Consider the following 18,630-nt stretch of genomic DNA (forward strand, 5'->3'; position numbering starts at 1 on the left):
AAGATTAAATTGTTGGCATTTAAAACTACTTTAATAACAATGAGATACAAAATTTCAAACGTCAGTTACATCATTTCTCAACAATGATAACAAGAAGCCTATTTTTATTTTCGTTCTTTCTAAAATTTTTTTTTTTGTTAGTTTACTTTGATGTCAATTTGATTTTAGCCATTGTTTCCATATCTACAATTTATATAAGAACTAGGCCATCAGTATACTAGAGTTCTCATGAACAGCCAGTTTTGTCTTGGAGAATTATAATAAACTTAAGGTGGGTGGTCACTGACAGATCCTCATCGTCTTCACCTTGGTGACTGAACGTTTGAAGATGGGTTGAACTGTTCTCACAGTACAGCAAGAAGACATGACCCAGCTACCAGATTATAACCCCCTTTTATTATCATTCTTAGCACTCTCTTACCATTCCCTCTTTTAACACCTTTTATTCAAATTATTCTGTTTCTTCTATCATACTTTCAGTTCTTTTGCCCTCTCACCCTTGTTCATGCTCTATCTGTTCTTTCCAGCCTCTTAGTCAAGCTGCCTTGAATAATAATAATAATAATAATGAAATTACTGTGTGTAGTGCTCAGGCGCACTACAACTTATCAAAGGTGCATATATAGTACATAGAATTATGTACAAATGTCAGGAAAGTGAACAGTGTATGAATCATGATATACATGTCTGCATACATATGGAGGGAGGATATCAGGTGCAGTGTTGACGAATTTCAGGAAGCATGGCGGTTTTAAAGGAAGCAATGTCTTAGCAACTAACAACTAATGAAGGTAGTTTGTTCCATGCTTCAGCAACTCCGAGTGTGAAAAAAATGTTTGCAAAAGTCATAGGAGCTGTGCTGTTTTCTGACTTTGGAGGCATGCCCACATGTGATAGATACATGGAATTCAAAAAGGTGCTCAAGGTTGTTGTTGGAAAGATGGTGGATAATCTTGTGGGCGTCTACCAAGTCAGTTGCCAGACATCAGAGCTTCAATGTATCTATGCCCAGGGAAACAAGGCGTTCAGAGTATGGTAGATGCCTGATGGAAAGTATTCAGTTGGTTGCATGTCTCTGAACAGTTTCCAGGGTGTCAATGTTCTGAGCAAGATAGGGGTTCCAGACTGGTGATTCAAATTCCAAGTGTGGCCACACCATAGCCATATAGATAGCTGGAGAGTGGTAGAGCAGTAAGGACTATTAAGCTTTGCAGGATATAAAGTAGCCTTACCAGAGCTGGTGTCAAGATATAATGGGTCTACTGTACTGCTATACATTATATACATACTATTGTTAGGAAGGACATCCAGCCATAGAAACCATGCCAAATTGAATATGTAAGTGAGATATATACCTCCAACATACTTAAGAAGGAAGTATATCTGAAGAACTGAATAAAATCCATTGGTCATGACAGTTACTTTCCTATAAATTCTAGTTGAAATGAAAACTATATACAGATGTTTTAGAACTTTTAGAAAAATAATTCCTAGGTAGCTGACATAGGTGCAAAATGATATGGTAGGCATTTTCTCATCTGTGAATTTGCTTCTGCATTTTAAATAAATACAACCAATGAAATATTTTCCCAAATTTCAGTGTTAGTGCACTTCTCCAAAATGGACATTATTTTTATGAGTTTTTAAGTGATTATAAACATAGAATGTTTTCCCACAAATATCACAATGATATGGTTTTTCACCAGTATGACTATATTCATGAACTGAAAGATCCCGGTTTCTAGAGAACGCTTTCCCACAAATTTCACACTGGTATGGCCTTTCACCAGTATGAACACGTTTATGACTGGTTAAGTTACTGTAATCAGAAAATGCGGTCCCACAGATTTCACAAATATAAGGTTTTAATCCAGTGTGAAGAATTCGATGTCTTTTTAAGCTAAATCCTCTAGAAAATGCTTTTCCACAAACTTCACAAGTGTATGGTTTTTCGCCTGTGTGTACTCGTTTATGTTTTTTTAAGATTGTCATTTTAGTAAATGTGTGCCCACAAACTTCACAATGGTAGGGCCTTTCTCCTGTGTGAAGGTAGCTATGATATTTTAATGATGATTGTCTAGAAAAAATTTTTTCACAAACATTGCACTTGTAAGGCTTTTCTCCAATATGAACAGTACGTATATGAGTTGATACACAACCTTTTAGAGAAAATGATTTTCCACAAATTTCACAGTGGTACGGTCTTTCTGTTGCATGAATTGCACGTTTATGAGATGATAAGTTAGAATTTTTAGAAAATGATTTACCACAAATTTCACAGTGCTTACGTTTGTCTCCTACTTGAAAAGCACATTTATGTGATAATAATTCATTACTCAGAGTAAATGCTTCCCCACAATCCTCACATCGATAAGGTCTTTCCCTTGAGTGAATGAGCTTATGAGCATTCAATGCTTGACTGGTAGAAAGAAACTTATTACAAAATTCACAGTAGTATATTTCCTCCATCTTAACACATTCACATGCAGACAAACTACTCTTTTGAAAAACTGTTTTCACATAAACTTCACACCAGAAAAGTGTATCAGGTATTTAAATCATGTTAAATATAGCAATTTTTCAAAATATTGATGAATTATGAACACATTTACAAACACAAAAGAAATTTCAATAAAAATACAAATGTTCCAACAAGTTTCACACTGAACTATATCTTCTCTATCTAAATCTCTTGGTGTTTACTTCAGAGGACTCATTTGTAATATTTTGTGTCAGTTTAAATTGAAAATTTGGTCACAGTTATCTTACTATTCAGCTCAGGATGTTTAGCACATTTTTAATCTAAAAAAAGAAAAATGCTGATGAATGTTACAGAGTTTATTTCAACTAAGTCTGTTGAATCCTTCTGGTAGAAAATTTTCCAACTTAATGGGATAACCTGAAATGAAAGAAAACAAATATTAATTTGTGATCAACAAAAGCCCTAACAGTGATAATTTTACTAGTGTGACAGCTGAACTGTGTGTGTAAACTCTAAATATGTAAATACACCTAGTAATTCTCTTCATGCATACACACAAAAATAATAACACAGAAGGTTATCCTAGTGCGTTTCAGCTTGTAGTCTAGACCTAGCTCCCTCAGATTATTACTTGTTCCAATCTATGGTTCACTTCCTACACTCATGATGCTTCAATAACCAAGAGGAAGTGGAAGCTTCAGTGAAGGAGTTTTTCGTCACAAAGACCAAAAACTGGGGATCTTTTTTAAAACGGGGGCCACATTTTTCATTAACGAAACACTTTGAAACTTGGAACACTGGTAGAATGTGTCATATAAAACATCTTTTTCTCTTAGTCTTCTTAAAAAAAAAGAAATCCATAACTTATTCCATGTTAAAGTTGTCGTATTTCTGTAATTTCAACCAATCACTGACGTCCATTCAGCCGATATACATTAAGTGCCGACTACATAAACAAACGATTCTGAAACAATTAACCCTAACCCTAGGGTTAGGGTTAGGGTTAAAGCAAATTTAAAATGAAAAAAGCAAATAAAACGAAGGTATGGAGATTAAATACGCTTTATATCGCTTAATCAGCCAAAGGAGTAAATATAAACAACTGAATACTTGTCAGTGATTGGTTGAAATTATCGAAATAAGACCATTTTTTACATGAAATAAATTCGAATACAAAAATTTTTTCCTGTTCTATAACACAAAATAAATAAGTATACGAAGTTTGAAAGTCTTTCGGTACCAAAAACACTACGTAAAACATTAATGAAAAATGTGGCCCCCGTTTTAAAATAGATCCAAAACTGGCATCATTGTGGGATAAAAAAACTGGTAAAAAAAAAAAAAAAAAAAAGGCTTCATATGGTGCAACAAGGTGGCCTCTACTTTGAAAGCTAGGCTGCTTTTGTTGTAACTTGATGAATAAAGCAAATAAGCAAAATATTGCAAACTTTTGACTCAATCTTGTGATTAAGTTGAGAATGAAGACATGACATGAAAACTAGTTTAGCCATTACAAGTAAGTTCTGATTTCTGTTTTGATCTAAATAGCAATTTGCTGAAAGTTCTCTATATGAGAAGAAAGGATTAGAGGAAGCAGTTAGTTGTCACCCGATGAGTTTTAAAGTTAGAAATAAGTGGCAGGTGAATGGGTGAAATTAAACACTTAAAAAGCTGTTTTATTTTATTCCTTTTGACAAAATACTACCTCTGTTGTTAAAACTATAGGAATCTGAAGAAATATTTTGAGGAAAAAGGAGCGATGTGCCATTTCGAAATGTTCGGCCGAAAAGCGTTAATGTTTCCACTTTCAATTTGTGATCACAAACCAAAAAAAAAAATACCAATTTTATTAAGTTTAAGTTTTATATCTTGTAGGGAGAGTATAAGAGGGAAAGTAAAATTGAATTGACAGGCGAAGAGTGTATTAATCTATACTATATTCGATATATCTCTACATACAACACAAAAAGGAAATATGGATGTCGCCAGTGTTATGGGAAAGACATTAAGCTGCATCCGGTGGTGAAACTCGAGTTTAGGATTTAGGGTGAGTGTGGAGTTTTTCTTTGGTCACCACTAACGTCAGGTCTTCTCAGACCTAAGACGGTTGTACATGTTAAAAGCCTTAATTGCGAGTAAAATAACAGATGGTTTTGTGGCTTAAATATAAAGTATTCGGAACAGAGTAAACTCTTAGATGTTTCACACAAGCCAACCGTTTTGTGGATGCGTCCTGATATCACGTGGATAAATACTTTCCCCTAAGGGGTCAAGCAAGGGAGAGCAGAGACTAACCGTGTAAACTGTAAATAAATGGTAAAAGGCAACAATAAATCATTGCTGTATCTTTCCCAAGAAAAATTATAAATCTTCAGGCTTTGGTATTAAGGTCCGACGTCTGTAAGCATGGTACATAACAAGAGAAAGGATGTGGAGAATGCAATAATTCTTATATTAACAATCAATTAGCAAGTCTGTTAGGTGCGTCGCTAATAAAGTTAACTAATAGACTAAGCTTAGTCGGTAGTTTAGCTTCAAACTTCATTAAACGGTTTTACTTTTTACAACATTTTTATATCCGCCGAAAGTATTTCTTTACACAGTAATGCAACAGAAGATGAAGATGAAAATTACGCCCTTCACAAACATGTCACACCAGCTTAAAACGCTTACATCAATGATCGAGATATGACAGCATCACCAAAGTCATCCGGTTAGTGTCCAAGAATATATTTTGTTCAAATTATTTATTTATATATTTTGATCATTGATCTAAGTGGTTTTAAAGAGTATATATATGACACGAAGAATAGCTACTTTGAGCTTTATTCGCTGTTAAATTTTCCTTAAGAAATTCTGTAACTTTTTTACTCGCATCTTAAATAGATGAACGCAAAGAGTATTAAATGAATGATAGAGCATTAAATGAGAAAGAGAAATATAAAAAGCAAATCTACAATATCCAAATCTGGATTTATTCTAAATTTAACAAGACTTAAATAATTTTGTAATCTAACGCTTCTAACAACAGCCTACATGAATATCACACAAAATTTACCTTACCAGAGCAGTCTTCTTCCTTCTTCAGCAATGTATATAGTTAACACACACAAACCACCACACCTTAGTAATATGTATGTACATTGCAGAGGTGGCGCCGCTTTCGTTAGCATCTGGGACAATATAAATGAAGAGTGACCTCCCTTCATTTAAGGGACATGTATTTCTAATTTCATATTTTGGCACAAGGCCTACAATTTGGCTGTAGGATATAAGTCGATTCCATCGACCTCAGTACCCAGCTGGTACTTATTTTACCGACCCGGGATGGAGGGAAGGCAAAGACCGCGGCGGAATTGAGCTCAGAGTATAAAGACAAACAAAATGTCGCTAAGCATTTTGTCCGGCGGGTTAACGATTCTGCTAGCTCGCCGCCTTAAATGTTTTTATATTAGAATTGTTGCACTCTTAAGCACGACACTTTAGATTCTCAGCCTACTTTACGGTATTTTTTCCCCTTATGTAGTTGTTGGCACTCCATCGCTTACGACGTCGAGGGTTCCAGTTGTTTCGACCAACGGAACAACCTGCTCGTGAAATTAACGTGCAAATGGCTGAGCACTCCACAGATACGTGTACCCTTAACGTAGTTCTCGGGGATATTCAGCGTGACAAGGCTGACCCTTTAAATTACAGGCACAACATAAACAGGAAGTAAGAGAAAGTTGTGGTGAAAGAGTACTGCAGGATTCGCCACCATCCCCTGCCGGAGCCTCGTGGAGCTTTAAGTGCTTTCGCTCAATAAACACTCACAACGCTCGGTCTGGGAATCGAAGCCGCGAGTCCGCTGCCCTAACCACTGGGCCATTGCGCCTCCACCCCTTATGTAGGAAGTACTTTCAAAATAACTTTTGGTAACACCTACTAAATTCACTGTCTCCTCAAATACGACCAACCACCAAACTCAGTACCATTCATAAAGCACATGCACATGGTAATTTCCTATTTGACGTTCGTAAAATCATAATAATCCAAAAAGTTTATTTCAATAAAACATTTCATTGTTATGAGTGGTACACACTGGAAACAGCGAGTAAAAAGTGAGGGAAAGAGTTAGACTTATTTTGAAGAGAGTTTCGCTCTGGGCACATGTGAGAATCAATCAACAATCCACGGCGGGCACACCAGTCAATACAAGTCGCTGAATCTGACAAAAATCGAACCAGTGTCGTAAGTGTATGCCTTTCATTGATTATCTGCTGGTCTGTATTTCGTTGGAATTCACAATAAAACTGGGTGCAGCAGGTGAAAACTAGTGATCTCTGAGATCGTTTTTAAAATGTTACCGAAAGTAGATGCCTTGCTTATTACAAAGGATATTCTTAATTGAAAGTTTGAAGATCTAATTAGTGATACTAGAAATGGCAAAATAGCTCATTACTAGATGAAACCAATATGTCAAACTAAAAACCCTTCAAGTAATTGCTATTATTACAGTTGTTGGCACTCCGTCGCTTACGACGTCGAGGGTTCCAGTTGATCCGATCAACGGAACAGCCTGCTCGTGAAATTAACGTGCAAGTGGCTGAGCACTCCACAGACACGTGTACACTTAACGTAGTTCTCGGGGATATTCAGCGTGACACAGTGTGACAAGGCTGACCCTTTGAATTACAGGCACAACAAAAACAGGAAGTAAGAGTGAGAGAAAGTTGTGGTGGAAGAGTACAGCAGGGTTCGCCACCAACCCCTGCCGAAACCTCGTGGAGCTTTAGGTGTTTTCGCTCAATAAACACTTACAACGCCCGGTCTGGGAATCGAAACCGCGATCCTATGACTGCGAGTCCGCTGCCCTAACCACTGGGCCATTGCGCCTCCAATATTTTTTTTTAGCTGAGTCAAGACACTCGTGATGCAAGTGGTTATAAGTACTTTGAAACTAAAAAAAAAAAAAAAAACTTGATTACTATTGAAAAAATAATACTAGTAGAGTTAATTATGGTGTTTCTGAAAATTTGAAGGCATATTCCTTTCTTAATTAGGTGTGTTTGTCATTCATTACAATTGACAATATTTCAGGTTTCAGCAGAATCTCTTCCAAGAAATTAAACATTTTGGCTGCCAAAAAATGTGATTTTTTTTTCACTCTTCATCAAGGCAAGAAGTGTACAAGCATTCAATGACAATGAAACTCTTCTGAAAATTTTGAACAATTGTAAAAGTATAACCTGTACAGAGGCTGAAAGATTTGTGTCTCATGGAGAAGTGCATTAGTAAACAGGTGATATATAGGGACTAGGCTGATTTGGAGTTTACAAATGTTAGTGAAAAGAGGGAGAATAGTCCAGTGGGTATCATCATCATCATCATCGTTTAACGTCCGCTTTTTATGCTAGCATGGGTTGGACGATTTGACTGAGGACTGGCAAGCCAGAAGGCTACACCAGGCTCCAATCTGATCTGGCAGAGTTTCCACAGCTGAATGCCCTTCCTAACGCCAACCACTCCGAGAGTGTAGTCAAGGGCCAGTCACACAGTACTGGCAACGGCCTCGTTCAAAAGGTGTTTTTTTATGTGCCACCTGCATGGGAGCCAGTCCAGCAGCACTGGCAACGACCTCGCTCGAATGATTTTCAAACGTGCCACCAGCACAAGTGCTGGAAGGCGACGCTGGTAACAATTACGCTTTAGCTATTGGCAAACAGAGCCTGGTTTGAGTACTAGCAATAGAGTGAACTCCACTACAAGTGGACCAAGTAATAGTATTCAACCAGATGGCATCAAAATATCTAACACACAGAAAAAAGTTGAGTGGGAAACCCTTTATGCCATACACAACAAAATTACTTAAGAAAAATGGAATTAAATATATATGTGAGTGTTTTGGTTGCTAATATATGTAATACCATTGATTTTTGGCCCTCAGCTACACAGAGACATGGTATAGAAAAAGAAAAATTAATTTCTGAGACTAGGTCTTTGACCAAATATCTAAGTGCCATGAATTTATAAGCATGGGTAACACTTGTAGTTACAGAGGGTTAATAGTCATTCAATGTTATAGAACATTTAGCTCTGAAATGAAAACCTTTCAGAAGTATGTTAACAATAATTGAGATATGTGGACAATGCTAGAATTATGAGAGATTGTACTGCCTAGTATTTAAAGATACTGAAAGTTTGAGTTGTGAGTTGTTTCCGATCAGTTACATGTAATATTATATTGCAAATGTAGTTCATGGAAATGAATAAGATTTTTTTTTTTTTCATCTTTTATTCAAGAGAGAAAGCTCTTTACACGGCCTTCAAGACTGGTAGGAGGGGATAAGGTATCCTTAAACCAGTGACCTGCACCGAATGCTTGCAGCAGAGTGAATTCCACTAATGGCATCCAAGGTACCTGTTAAACCAGGCAACAGGTTAAATCTACTACTTTAGCAGGCCACAACAGGATTTGCACTCAGAATGCAAAGCATCAAAATAAAAATGTAAATAAGTTGTCAAGTCCTCATTTGAAGATATTTTCAAAGTATCAGTTTATAGAAGTAGAATATATCCAGCGTAAAGTATCTAGGCTTTAGATGGAAGACACAACCATCACCATTATCATTCTAACATCCTCTTTTCCATGCTTTCATGGGTTGGATACCAGTATCCTAAAAGTTATCATGGTGTAAAGATAAATATTGGTTGTATTGGAATGTATGTTGTCAAAAATAACACTGAGATTATTAATTCACAAAAAATAGTGTACTGGAAATTTAAGCTGAATCTTGAGTCACACAACAAAGTTTACAGAATGTGGGTCAGGGTGAGGTCTGTTAAATACCACAATAGAGCCCTTTGATGAGAAGTTAATGCTACATGGACTACTTTGTCAGAAGGGTCTTAAGCTAGGTATAATAATAGTGTTTGCTGATCTGAAGATCAAGATTCTTTTGATTAAGTTTTAAAAACTAGTGACCACAATAGAGTGACTAAATGTCTAATTTTGGAGTTGACTTATGCTGTTGCTTATCATAATATTTCTAACATCTTTATTGCATTCTCATCTGAAAATATAAACTATAATCTTTGAATTCATACAGAAAAAAGTAAATGTTTACTGTACAATAGGAATATCTAGAAGAAGAAGGATTACTTCAACTAACAATGGGAGAATAGATTCAAGTGTGGCAGTTGTGTAGTAGTACAACTGGTTTCTCAGACACATAATTGTTGTTAGATGTTATTTGGCAAAAATCTGAAGGCTTATCAGAATACATAAAAGGGCTTTTTTTTTTAAATGAAGCTACAAAATGGACAAATACCTGTAATTTATTGGTTGGCATGTAAGAAAGTTTATTTAATAAAAATCAAACATATGTCAATGAAATTGCTGCTCAGATTTGGTTGTTTTCCCTCAGTGAATCTTCTTATGTCTTCTTAATGAAATATTTCTAGAATATGCTTTCTCACAAATATCACATTTGTACGGTTTTTCACCAGTGTGACTATATTTATGAACAGAAAGGTCACAGTTTCTAGAAAATTCTTTTCCACAAATGTCACACTTATAAGGCCTTTCCTCAGTGTGACTGTATATGTGAACAGAAAGGTCATGGTTTCTAGAAAAAACTTTATCACAAATGTCACATTTATACGGTTTTTCACCAGTATGAGTAAATTTATGGCGTTTTAAAGAATTACTTCTACAAAATGCTTTTCCACAAATGTCACATTTGAATGGTTTTTCACCAGTATGACTATATTTATGAATTGAAAGTTCACTGTTTCTAAGAAATGCTTTCTCACAAATATCACATTTATATGGTTTTTCACCAGTATGAATATGCCTATGAACTTTTAATGAACTGTTCGTTGTAAATGCTCCTCCACATATATCACAATGGTATGATTTTTCACTGGTATGACTATGGTTATGAACTGAAAAATCATGGTTTCTAGAAAATGCTTTTCCACAAATATCACACTTGTATGGTTTCTCACCAGTATGAGTGTATTTATGACGTTTTAAAGAATCATTTCTACAAAATGCTTTTCCACAAATTCTACAATGGTATGGTTTTTTGCCAGTATGACTATATTTATGAATTGAAAGTTCACTGTTTCTAAGAAATGCTTTTCCACAAATATTACATTTATATGGTTTTTCACCAGTATGAGTGTATTTGTGAACTTTTAATGAACTATTCATTATAAATGCTCTTCCACATATATCACAATGGTATGATTTTTCACTGGTATGACTATAGTTATGAACTGAAAGATCATGGTTTCTGGAAAATGCTTTCCCAGAAATATCACATTTGTATGGTTTCTCACCAGTGTGAGTGTATTTATGACGTTTTAAAGAATCATTTCTACAGAATGCTTTTCCACAAATTCTACAATGGTATGGTTTTTTGCCAGTATGACTATATTTATGAACTGAAAGGTCACTGTTTCTTGGAAAAGCCTTCCCACAAATGTCACATTTGTAAGGTTTTTTGCCCATATGAGTATATGTATGAGATTTTAATAAACTCTTCCTAGAAAATATTTTACTACAAATGTTACAACTGAACAGTTTCCCATCAGTATAAATGCATTTATGAACTGAAAGATCACAGTCACGAGAAAATGATTCACCACAAATTTCACACTGCATACATTTGTCTCCTGCATCAGAAGTACATTTATGAGATAACAATTCATTACTCTGTGCAAATGCTTCCCCACAATCTTCACATTGGTATGGTCTTTTTTCTGCATGAATGAGCTCATGAGCATTTAATGCTTCACTGTTAGGAAGAATTTCACAACAACATTCACAATAGTAATATGTTTCTTCCATCACAATACATTTCTATGTAAACAAAATATTCTTTTGAAAAACTCTTTTCCCTTCACAATGTAAAATTTATCTGGTATTTGTTTATCTTACAATTATTTTCAAAGAAATATTGAAACTTCTGTGTATCTACTGAAGGTGAATGTAAAATAAAGTGTAAAAAGTAAAATTATGAGGTGGGAACTGAAACTGTGCCAGCAGTCAAGCATTCTATTTGGTCATCAATGAATTATGTATAACTTGACTGGCTTTGGATTGGTAGAGTCATCAGTGCATTGCTTTTCATCTTACTGCTGGTTGATTAAATGATGCTCTGGTAAAGCAATCCTGCATGATTTTTTTTTAACCCCTCTCTTTCTATGCTTTTACATTTTAACAGCCTTCAAGTTATGTTTTGAACATCAGAAATTCAGAATCTGAAAAAAAAAAAGATAAAAATTTTCCTTTTTAAATTAGAATCTAATTGGGGTTTAGAGATTTAGGACTACAGCATTTTTGGCAACTCTTGAATGTAGAATATCACTTTCACTTTCATCAATCAACATGAAATATTCTGGTAACAGTTTGAATAGATCACACCAAAATGAGTCATAGTTACACGTACTTCATTCATTCATTAATGCAAGCCTGCATACATACATAATAACCTGAATCAATTTCAGACTAAAAATTCTTTCTTTTTAATTGCAATTTTTTCTCTTTAATTAAAAAGAAATCAATTTTAGGTTCAAAACATAATCAGAACGAAAATTATAATAAAAAGAAAAGTTTAAAATAATCCACATAAGAAAAAAGGAATAAGTTCAAATTCCATTTCATATTTTCCCAATACACACCTTGGGCAAGTGTCTTCTACTATAGCCTCGGGCCGACCAAAGCCTTGTGAGTGGATTTGGTAGACGGAAACTGAAAGAAGCCCATCGTATATATGTACATATATATGTGTCTGTGTTTTCCCCCAACATCACTTGAGAACCGATGCTGGTGTGTTTACATCCCCGTAACTTAGCAGTTTGGCAAAAGAGACCGATAGAATAAGTACTAGGCTTACAAAGAATAAGTCGTGGGGTCGATTTTCTCGACTAAAGGCGGTGCTCTATGACTGCAGTCAAATGACTGAAACAAGTCAAAGATTATATATATATATATGGAATAACTACAGAGCTGTACCCCCCGACTTTCGGGGGGGGGGTACAACTCTGTAGTTATGCCTATATATATATTAGGAATTATAATTATATATATGAAGGAAGACAAAACTTGCTAACTGGAAGTCATTAAAAAAAATTATTGTAATTTTAACAGTCTCGTCTGCTGACATTTCAGATATTGACAATATTCTGTTGCCAAAGTAAACCATTAATAAATCGCTAACAGCGAGATATAACCGTAACCTAACAACCACCGACTATTTACATCATTACTCAGAAATTACCTTACCAGAACACCGTCTTATCTTCTCCTTTCAGCTGTACAGCGAAACTTTCGAGTTGAGAAAACATACATCATTTCACCAGCTATACGTTATACATTTAGCATGTTTAATTCAGCCTCCCAATGAAATGTGAATTATATCGACATGTGTGTGTATGCATTTCTGTTGAAGTATATTTATCATGGATAAGGTGGCGCCCCTAGTAGTTACATCTGAGAAAATATAAATGAAGAGTGACTTCCCTTTGTGCTTGGACTTTTTTTAAAATTAAAATTGTTGAATTTATGGCCAAGTTTCTCTGCCTTCTTCACAATATCTTTTATTCATGTAAACATATACTATATACAAGAATGTCTGAAAAATACAGTTACATTGAAAACATGCTGATCAACTATTTGCAGCATTTACCAAACCCACCATCTCCCTTCTTTAATCATCATCATCATCACTGTTTAACGTCCGCTTTCCATGCTAGCATGGGTTGGACGATTTGACTGAGGACTGGTGGACCAGGAGGCGACACCAGGCTCCAATCTGATTTTGCAGAGTTTCTACAGCTGGATGCCTTTCCTAACGCCAACCACTCAGAGAGTGTAGTGGGTGCTTTTACATACCACTGGCACGAGGGCCAGTCAGGCGGTACTGGCGACGGTTACGCTCGAAATGGTATATTTTACGTGCCACCTGAACAGGAGCCAGTCCATCGGCACTGGCAACGATCTCGCTCGAATGTCTTTTCACGTGCCACTGGCACAAGTGCCAGGGAGGCGATGTTGGTAACGATCAACGGCCACGCTCGAAATGGTGTATTTGCAACATAAAGTGTAACTTAGACATCATTATCAACAACATAAAAAAATCACACACACACACAGAAGACGCTTAAAGCACTCACAGCTGACACAAACACCTGTACGTATATATGCATATACTCATTTACTATTTGTTTATATATATATATATTGTTGTTGTTGGCACTCCGTCACTTACGACATCGAGGGTTCCAGTTAATCTGACCAACGGACTCTAGGCCCAAATGCTTGCAAAAGAGTGTACTCTGCTGCAGGTGCAGAAAAGCTAGGTGATAATGCTAAACAGCAATAAATTCATGATCATCCAAGGGTAGTTATAGTCATTTTACTGGACTTTCACAGTTTCTCCCTCAAATTTCATTGACAACGTTTCAGTCAATCCAAGATTATGATAGGAGACACTAACGCAGAGTGCAATGCAGTGAGACTGAAACTGACATCTCATAGTTGTCAAGCAAACTTCTTGAGTGACGTGCAATGGGACTGAAGTCAAAACCAGTTGGGAATGACACAGCTATATCTGCAGCTCACTACAAGTGATTAGACACAATACTGTGTTGTGATTGTATTTCTGTTCTATTCAGTCAAATAAGAACTGCCTTGTGATGCACTCATTTGAAGTTGTTTTCAGGATTTATGTTCATGGAAGTAGAGTATGTTTCATGTGAAGTGTTTACATTATATGTAAATGACACTTGTGCACTAAAGATTATTAAGGTGTACAAGTGGGATAAAGAAAAGTGTATAGTTCGAAGTGTCAGTGAGGTTATAAATATACAAAAGGGGTGGGTGCTGAGAATTAAGCTGAATCACACAATAGAGTTTATTGGATATGGAGCAAGGAGAGGCCTGCAACAGATCATTTTAACAGGTAACATGTTACAAGACTACTTTGTCAATGTAGACATGATCAAAGACAAGGGCAGTAAGACAGCTTTTACTCAAGTAAAATTATCTTTTAATTGAAATAGAGTAAAAGAAACATGTCTGATATACAATTAGAATATTTTTAAAGTAAAAATACTAATAACAATGAGACAGTAAGTTCAAATATGTGAGGTGTATTATAGAAGTGGTTTCTCAGATATATTGATCTGATAAGATGAAAATTTGTTGAGTTCAGCAGAGGGTAAAATAAAATAAAAAAAAAACTATATTTTACATAGTAAGTACATAAGAAAGTTTATTTCAATAAAAATAAAAGTTTAATATATAAATATTCCACCTCAATTATACTGGAATAAGTTTCCTATTTCTTTATTACCCACAACGGGCTAAACATAGAGAGGACAGACAAACGAATTAAGTCGATTACATCGACCCCAGTGCGTAACTGGTACTTAATTTATTGAGCCCGAAAGGATGAAAGGCAAAGTTGACCTTGGCGGAATTTGAACTCAGAACGTAACGGCAGACGAAATACTGGCATGCTAACGTTTCCATTAAGTAAAAATTCCTCTACAAATGACTCAGAGATTCAATTGTTTTTTCAGTGTGAATCCAATGCCTTGTTAATGAAATATTAAATATGTTATTCCACAAGTGTCATGTTTGTAGGTTTCCACCAATATGACTGTATTTATGAACTGAAAGGTCACAGTTTCTAGAAAATGCTCTGTCACAAGTGTCACATTTGTATGGTTTTTCTCCAGTATGTGAAAATTTATGACGTTTTAAAGAATCATTTCTTGAAAATGATTTCCCACAAATATCACAATTGTATGGCTTTTCACCGGTATGGCTATATTTATGAACTGAAAGGTCATAATTTCTGGGAAATGCTTTTCCACAAATCTCACATTTGTATGGTTTCTCTTCAGAATGAGTATATTTATGAACTTTTAACGAACTATTACTAGAAAATACTTCTCCACAAATGCTACAATGATATGGATTTTCACCAGTATGCATATATTTATGAACTGAAAGATCACAATTTCTAGAAAACGCTTTCCCACAAATATCACATTTATATGGTTTTTCACCAGTATGAGTGTATCTATGTCGTTTTAAAGAATCACTTCTAGAAAATCCTTTTCTACAAATACTACAATGGTATGGTTTTTCATTAGTATGGCTATATCTATGAACTGAAAGATCATGGTTTCTTGGAAATGCTTTTTCACAAATATCACATTTGTATGGTTTTTCACCTGTGTGAGTATATGTATGAACTTTTAATGAACTCTTTCTAGAAAATGCCTCCCCACAAATATTACAATGATGTGGTTTTTTACCAGTATGTGCATATTTATGAACTGAAAGGTCTTGATTTCTAGGAAATGCTTTTCCACAAATATCACATTTATATGGTTTTTCACCAGTATGAGTGTATTTGTGAACTTTTAATGAACTATTTCTAGAAAATACTTTCCCACAGATATTACAGCAAAATGGTTTTTCATCTGTATGAATACATTTATGCACTGAAAGGTCACAGTTCCTAGAAAATTTTTTCCCACAAATTTCACAGCGATGTCGTTTCTCACCAGTATGAATACGTTTATGTCCTGCCAAGTTACTGTAAAATGAAAATGCAGAACCACAAATTTCACAAATATAAGGTTTATCTCCTGTATGGAGAATTTGATGGCTTGACAAGCCAAATGCTGTTGTAAAGGATTTCCCACAAATTTTACAGTGGTAGGGCTTTTCTCCCAGATGAACAGTACGTATATGACTCGAGAGATGACTATTTTTGGAAAATGATTTTCCACATATTTCACAGTGTTTGCGTTTGTTTTTCACATGAACATCCTGCTTATGAGATGATAACTCACTACTCTGAGCAAATGCTTGCCCACAATCTTCACATGGGTAAGGTCTTTCTCCTGAATGAATGAGTTTATGAACATTTAATTCTTCATCAGTAGAAAGAACTTTCCTACAAAACTCACAATAGTAATACGTTCCCTTGATCTTAACACATTCATCTGCAGGCAGAAGATTCTTTTGAGAAACTGTTTTCACATAAACTTCACACTTGTATAGTTTTTCTGGTGTTTGAACCATTTTGTGAAATCTGACACACTTTCAGAAAATTACAGTGTATTATTGTTGAAATATGAACATATTTTCAACAGAAAGCAAAAGACAAATAAAAGACAGTTTTGGATGACTTAATTATAATATTTTGTGGGTAGCTTAATTGTAATATGTTGTGTTCTTTCAAAGTGTAATTGTGGTTACTCTTATTTTAATAATTTGATTAGTAAACAACATTGTTATATTGTTGTCATTTATACTGATAAATATCACATTCTGATAATTTTCACCAACATTGGGAAAATTACAAAGTCCTCTAGTGCAAAACTGTCCAACATTAAAGTATAACCTGAAATGGAAGAAAACAAATATTAGTTTTTGCTCAACAAAAAGCTCTAACAGTGATAATTTACTTGTACAAGTGATGTTGGTCTGTTCTTCTGGAAGAAGACCAATATAAACACATCACAGGAAGTAGGGCTACACAGCTGAGATATTGTGTGATCAAACAACACAATAATATGATGTAATACACTCCAGTCTAAGTCATGCTACAAGGGAAATTTATAATATGATAATGACACATTATTTCATAGGGCTTAGAAGCTGAACTAACAACATAGACAAATTGGAAATGGAATAAATATAAGTATAAATATATACACTGCAGATAACATCTGCAAAATATATTAATTTAAGGCAAGGAGGTTTTTTTATCTAAATGTACTGAAATACACTTCTATGTAGAACACACACACGTGTGTGTACATATATACCACCATTTAACCTCCTTGTTGGCATGGGTTAGACTATATATTTATGTATACACACACAGACACACATATATATAGGCATGGCTATGTAACTAAGGAGTTTGCTTTCCAACCGCATAGTTTGGGTTAAGACCCACTATGTGGCACCTTGGACAAGTGTCTTCTGCAACATCTCCAGGTTGACCAAAGTTATGTGAGTGGATTTAGTAGATAGAAGCTCATTGTGTGTGTGCGTGTGAGCATATGTGTGTACTCTTGTCGAGACACCATGTGATGCTTGTAAACAATATTTTTGAATGAAATTTTCAACAAATATACTTCAGTTTGTGTAGATTCCGATTATGTCAGAATTTGTTGTGAATTTTTTTTTCTGACGTTGGGGGAGAAGAGTTTCAGAAAATTCACACGAGTTGTCTTTGTTTCCTCATAACTTTCAGAAAAATGAGTATTTTTTAATGAAATTTCTACAAAGCTTTTCAGATGGTGTAGATTAGGACTATATTTGAATATAATGAGCAAAAAATAAACTGTTGGGCATATACAGACACATATCACAATTTTTCGAAATTTCAAGTTTCATTTCGTAGATATATGTGATGTGTCAAAATGGCATGCAAACTTTATTCAACTGATATATATATATATATATATATATATATATATATATATATAATTCCAATATAATCATAATAAACACTGTCTGAAAGGGATCTGTAGAAAATTAAAAAAAACAAACCATTTTGTTAAGTTTCCAGATGAATCATTCAGCCGATAAGCTATTATTTCAAAGTTGGGCATATCTACACAATTACACCCCTCACCACTGTCCGAGTTTGTTTTCTCGTAACTTTCAGAAAATGGATATTTTTAAAGAAATTATCTACAAATTTTCAACTTTTCAGATGATGTAGATTATGATTATATCGGAATTTAAGGTAATCTTCAAGTTTAGGGGGATAAAAAAAATAAATAAAAATATTCAAGGGAAGTAACTGAACGTCTTACCAGTATTCTCCGTACATCTCTGTTTATAAATAAATCACACACGTGATTTGATTGAAGTTAGGGTTAGGGTGTGATTTATTTATAAACAGCTAGAAGAAAACGGATAATACTGGTAAGTCGTTCAGTTATTTCCCTTGAATATTTAAAAAAATTTTTTTATCCGCCTAAACTTGAAGATTACCGGAATTTAATGTGGTAAAAAAAAAAAAAAAAATGGTGGGCGTGCACACATACATACTGACACTTTGCATTGTTTGTTGGCACTCCGTCGCTGAGGATTCCAGTTGATCCGATCAATGGAACAG

At 34.9% G+C, this 18,630-nt stretch overlaps 4 protein-coding genes across 6 annotated transcripts in view; 1 reads left to right on the forward strand and 3 right to left on the reverse strand.

The window, feature by feature from the left end:
- LOC106883132 (uncharacterized) lies at positions 1 to 2,469 on the reverse strand. Its single transcript, XM_014934024.2, has one exon. The coding sequence runs from the start codon at positions 2,467 to 2,469 to the stop codon at positions 1,603 to 1,605; it is 867 nt and encodes a 288-aa protein (XP_014789510.2). The 3' UTR covers positions 1 to 1,602.
- LOC149134966 (uncharacterized) overlaps positions 1 to 18,630 on the reverse strand; it is a 20,330-nt gene continuing 1,700 nt past the window's right edge. The window contains exons 1-3 of one of the 2 annotated variants that reach the window (XM_052969010.2): positions 12,756 to 14,389; positions 9,793 to 11,731; positions 1 to 2,899 (exon numbers count right to left, since the gene is read on the reverse strand). In XM_052969010.2, coding sequence (XP_052824970.2) covers positions 9,885 to 11,318 — 1,434 coding nt within the window. In that variant the 5' untranslated portion in view covers positions 11,319 to 11,731; positions 12,756 to 14,389 and the 3' untranslated portion in view covers positions 1 to 2,899; positions 9,793 to 9,884. Of the gene's footprint in view, positions 2,900 to 9,792; positions 11,732 to 12,755; positions 14,390 to 18,630 lie in introns of those variants that run through there. The other variant, XM_052969011.2, reaches the window with a different exon arrangement.
- LOC106873522 (uncharacterized) overlaps positions 14,719 to 18,630 on the reverse strand; it is a 5,610-nt gene continuing 1,698 nt past the window's right edge. For both annotated transcript variants that reach the window (XM_089353529.1, XM_089353530.1), the window contains exon 2: positions 14,719 to 16,896. In XM_089353529.1, coding sequence (XP_089209655.1) covers positions 15,108 to 16,574 — 1,467 coding nt within the window. In that variant the 5' untranslated portion in view covers positions 16,575 to 16,896 and the 3' untranslated portion in view covers positions 14,719 to 15,107. The remainder of the gene's footprint in view (positions 16,897 to 18,630) is intronic.
- The window catches only part of LOC106873519 (uncharacterized), an 11,085-nt gene continuing 10,825 nt past the window's right edge, over positions 18,371 to 18,630 (forward strand). Inside the window, exon 1 of the mRNA XM_089353531.1 lies at positions 18,371 to 18,437. The gene's annotated coding sequence lies outside the window, so the exon portion shown is untranslated. The remainder of the gene's footprint in view (positions 18,438 to 18,630) is intronic.

Source organism: Octopus bimaculoides, chromosome 6, assembly GCF_046866305.1.
Source record: "Octopus bimaculoides isolate indiv1 chromosome 6, ASM4686630v1, whole genome shotgun sequence".
NCBI lineage: Eukaryota > Metazoa > Mollusca > Cephalopoda > Octopoda > Octopodidae > Octopus > Octopus bimaculoides.

Excerpts from the sequence above, each read along its gene's own strand:
- LOC106883132 (XM_014934024.2), bottom strand. The coding sequence starts at position 2,469 with ATGGAGGAAATATACTACTGTGAATTTTGTAATAAGTTTCTTTCTACC.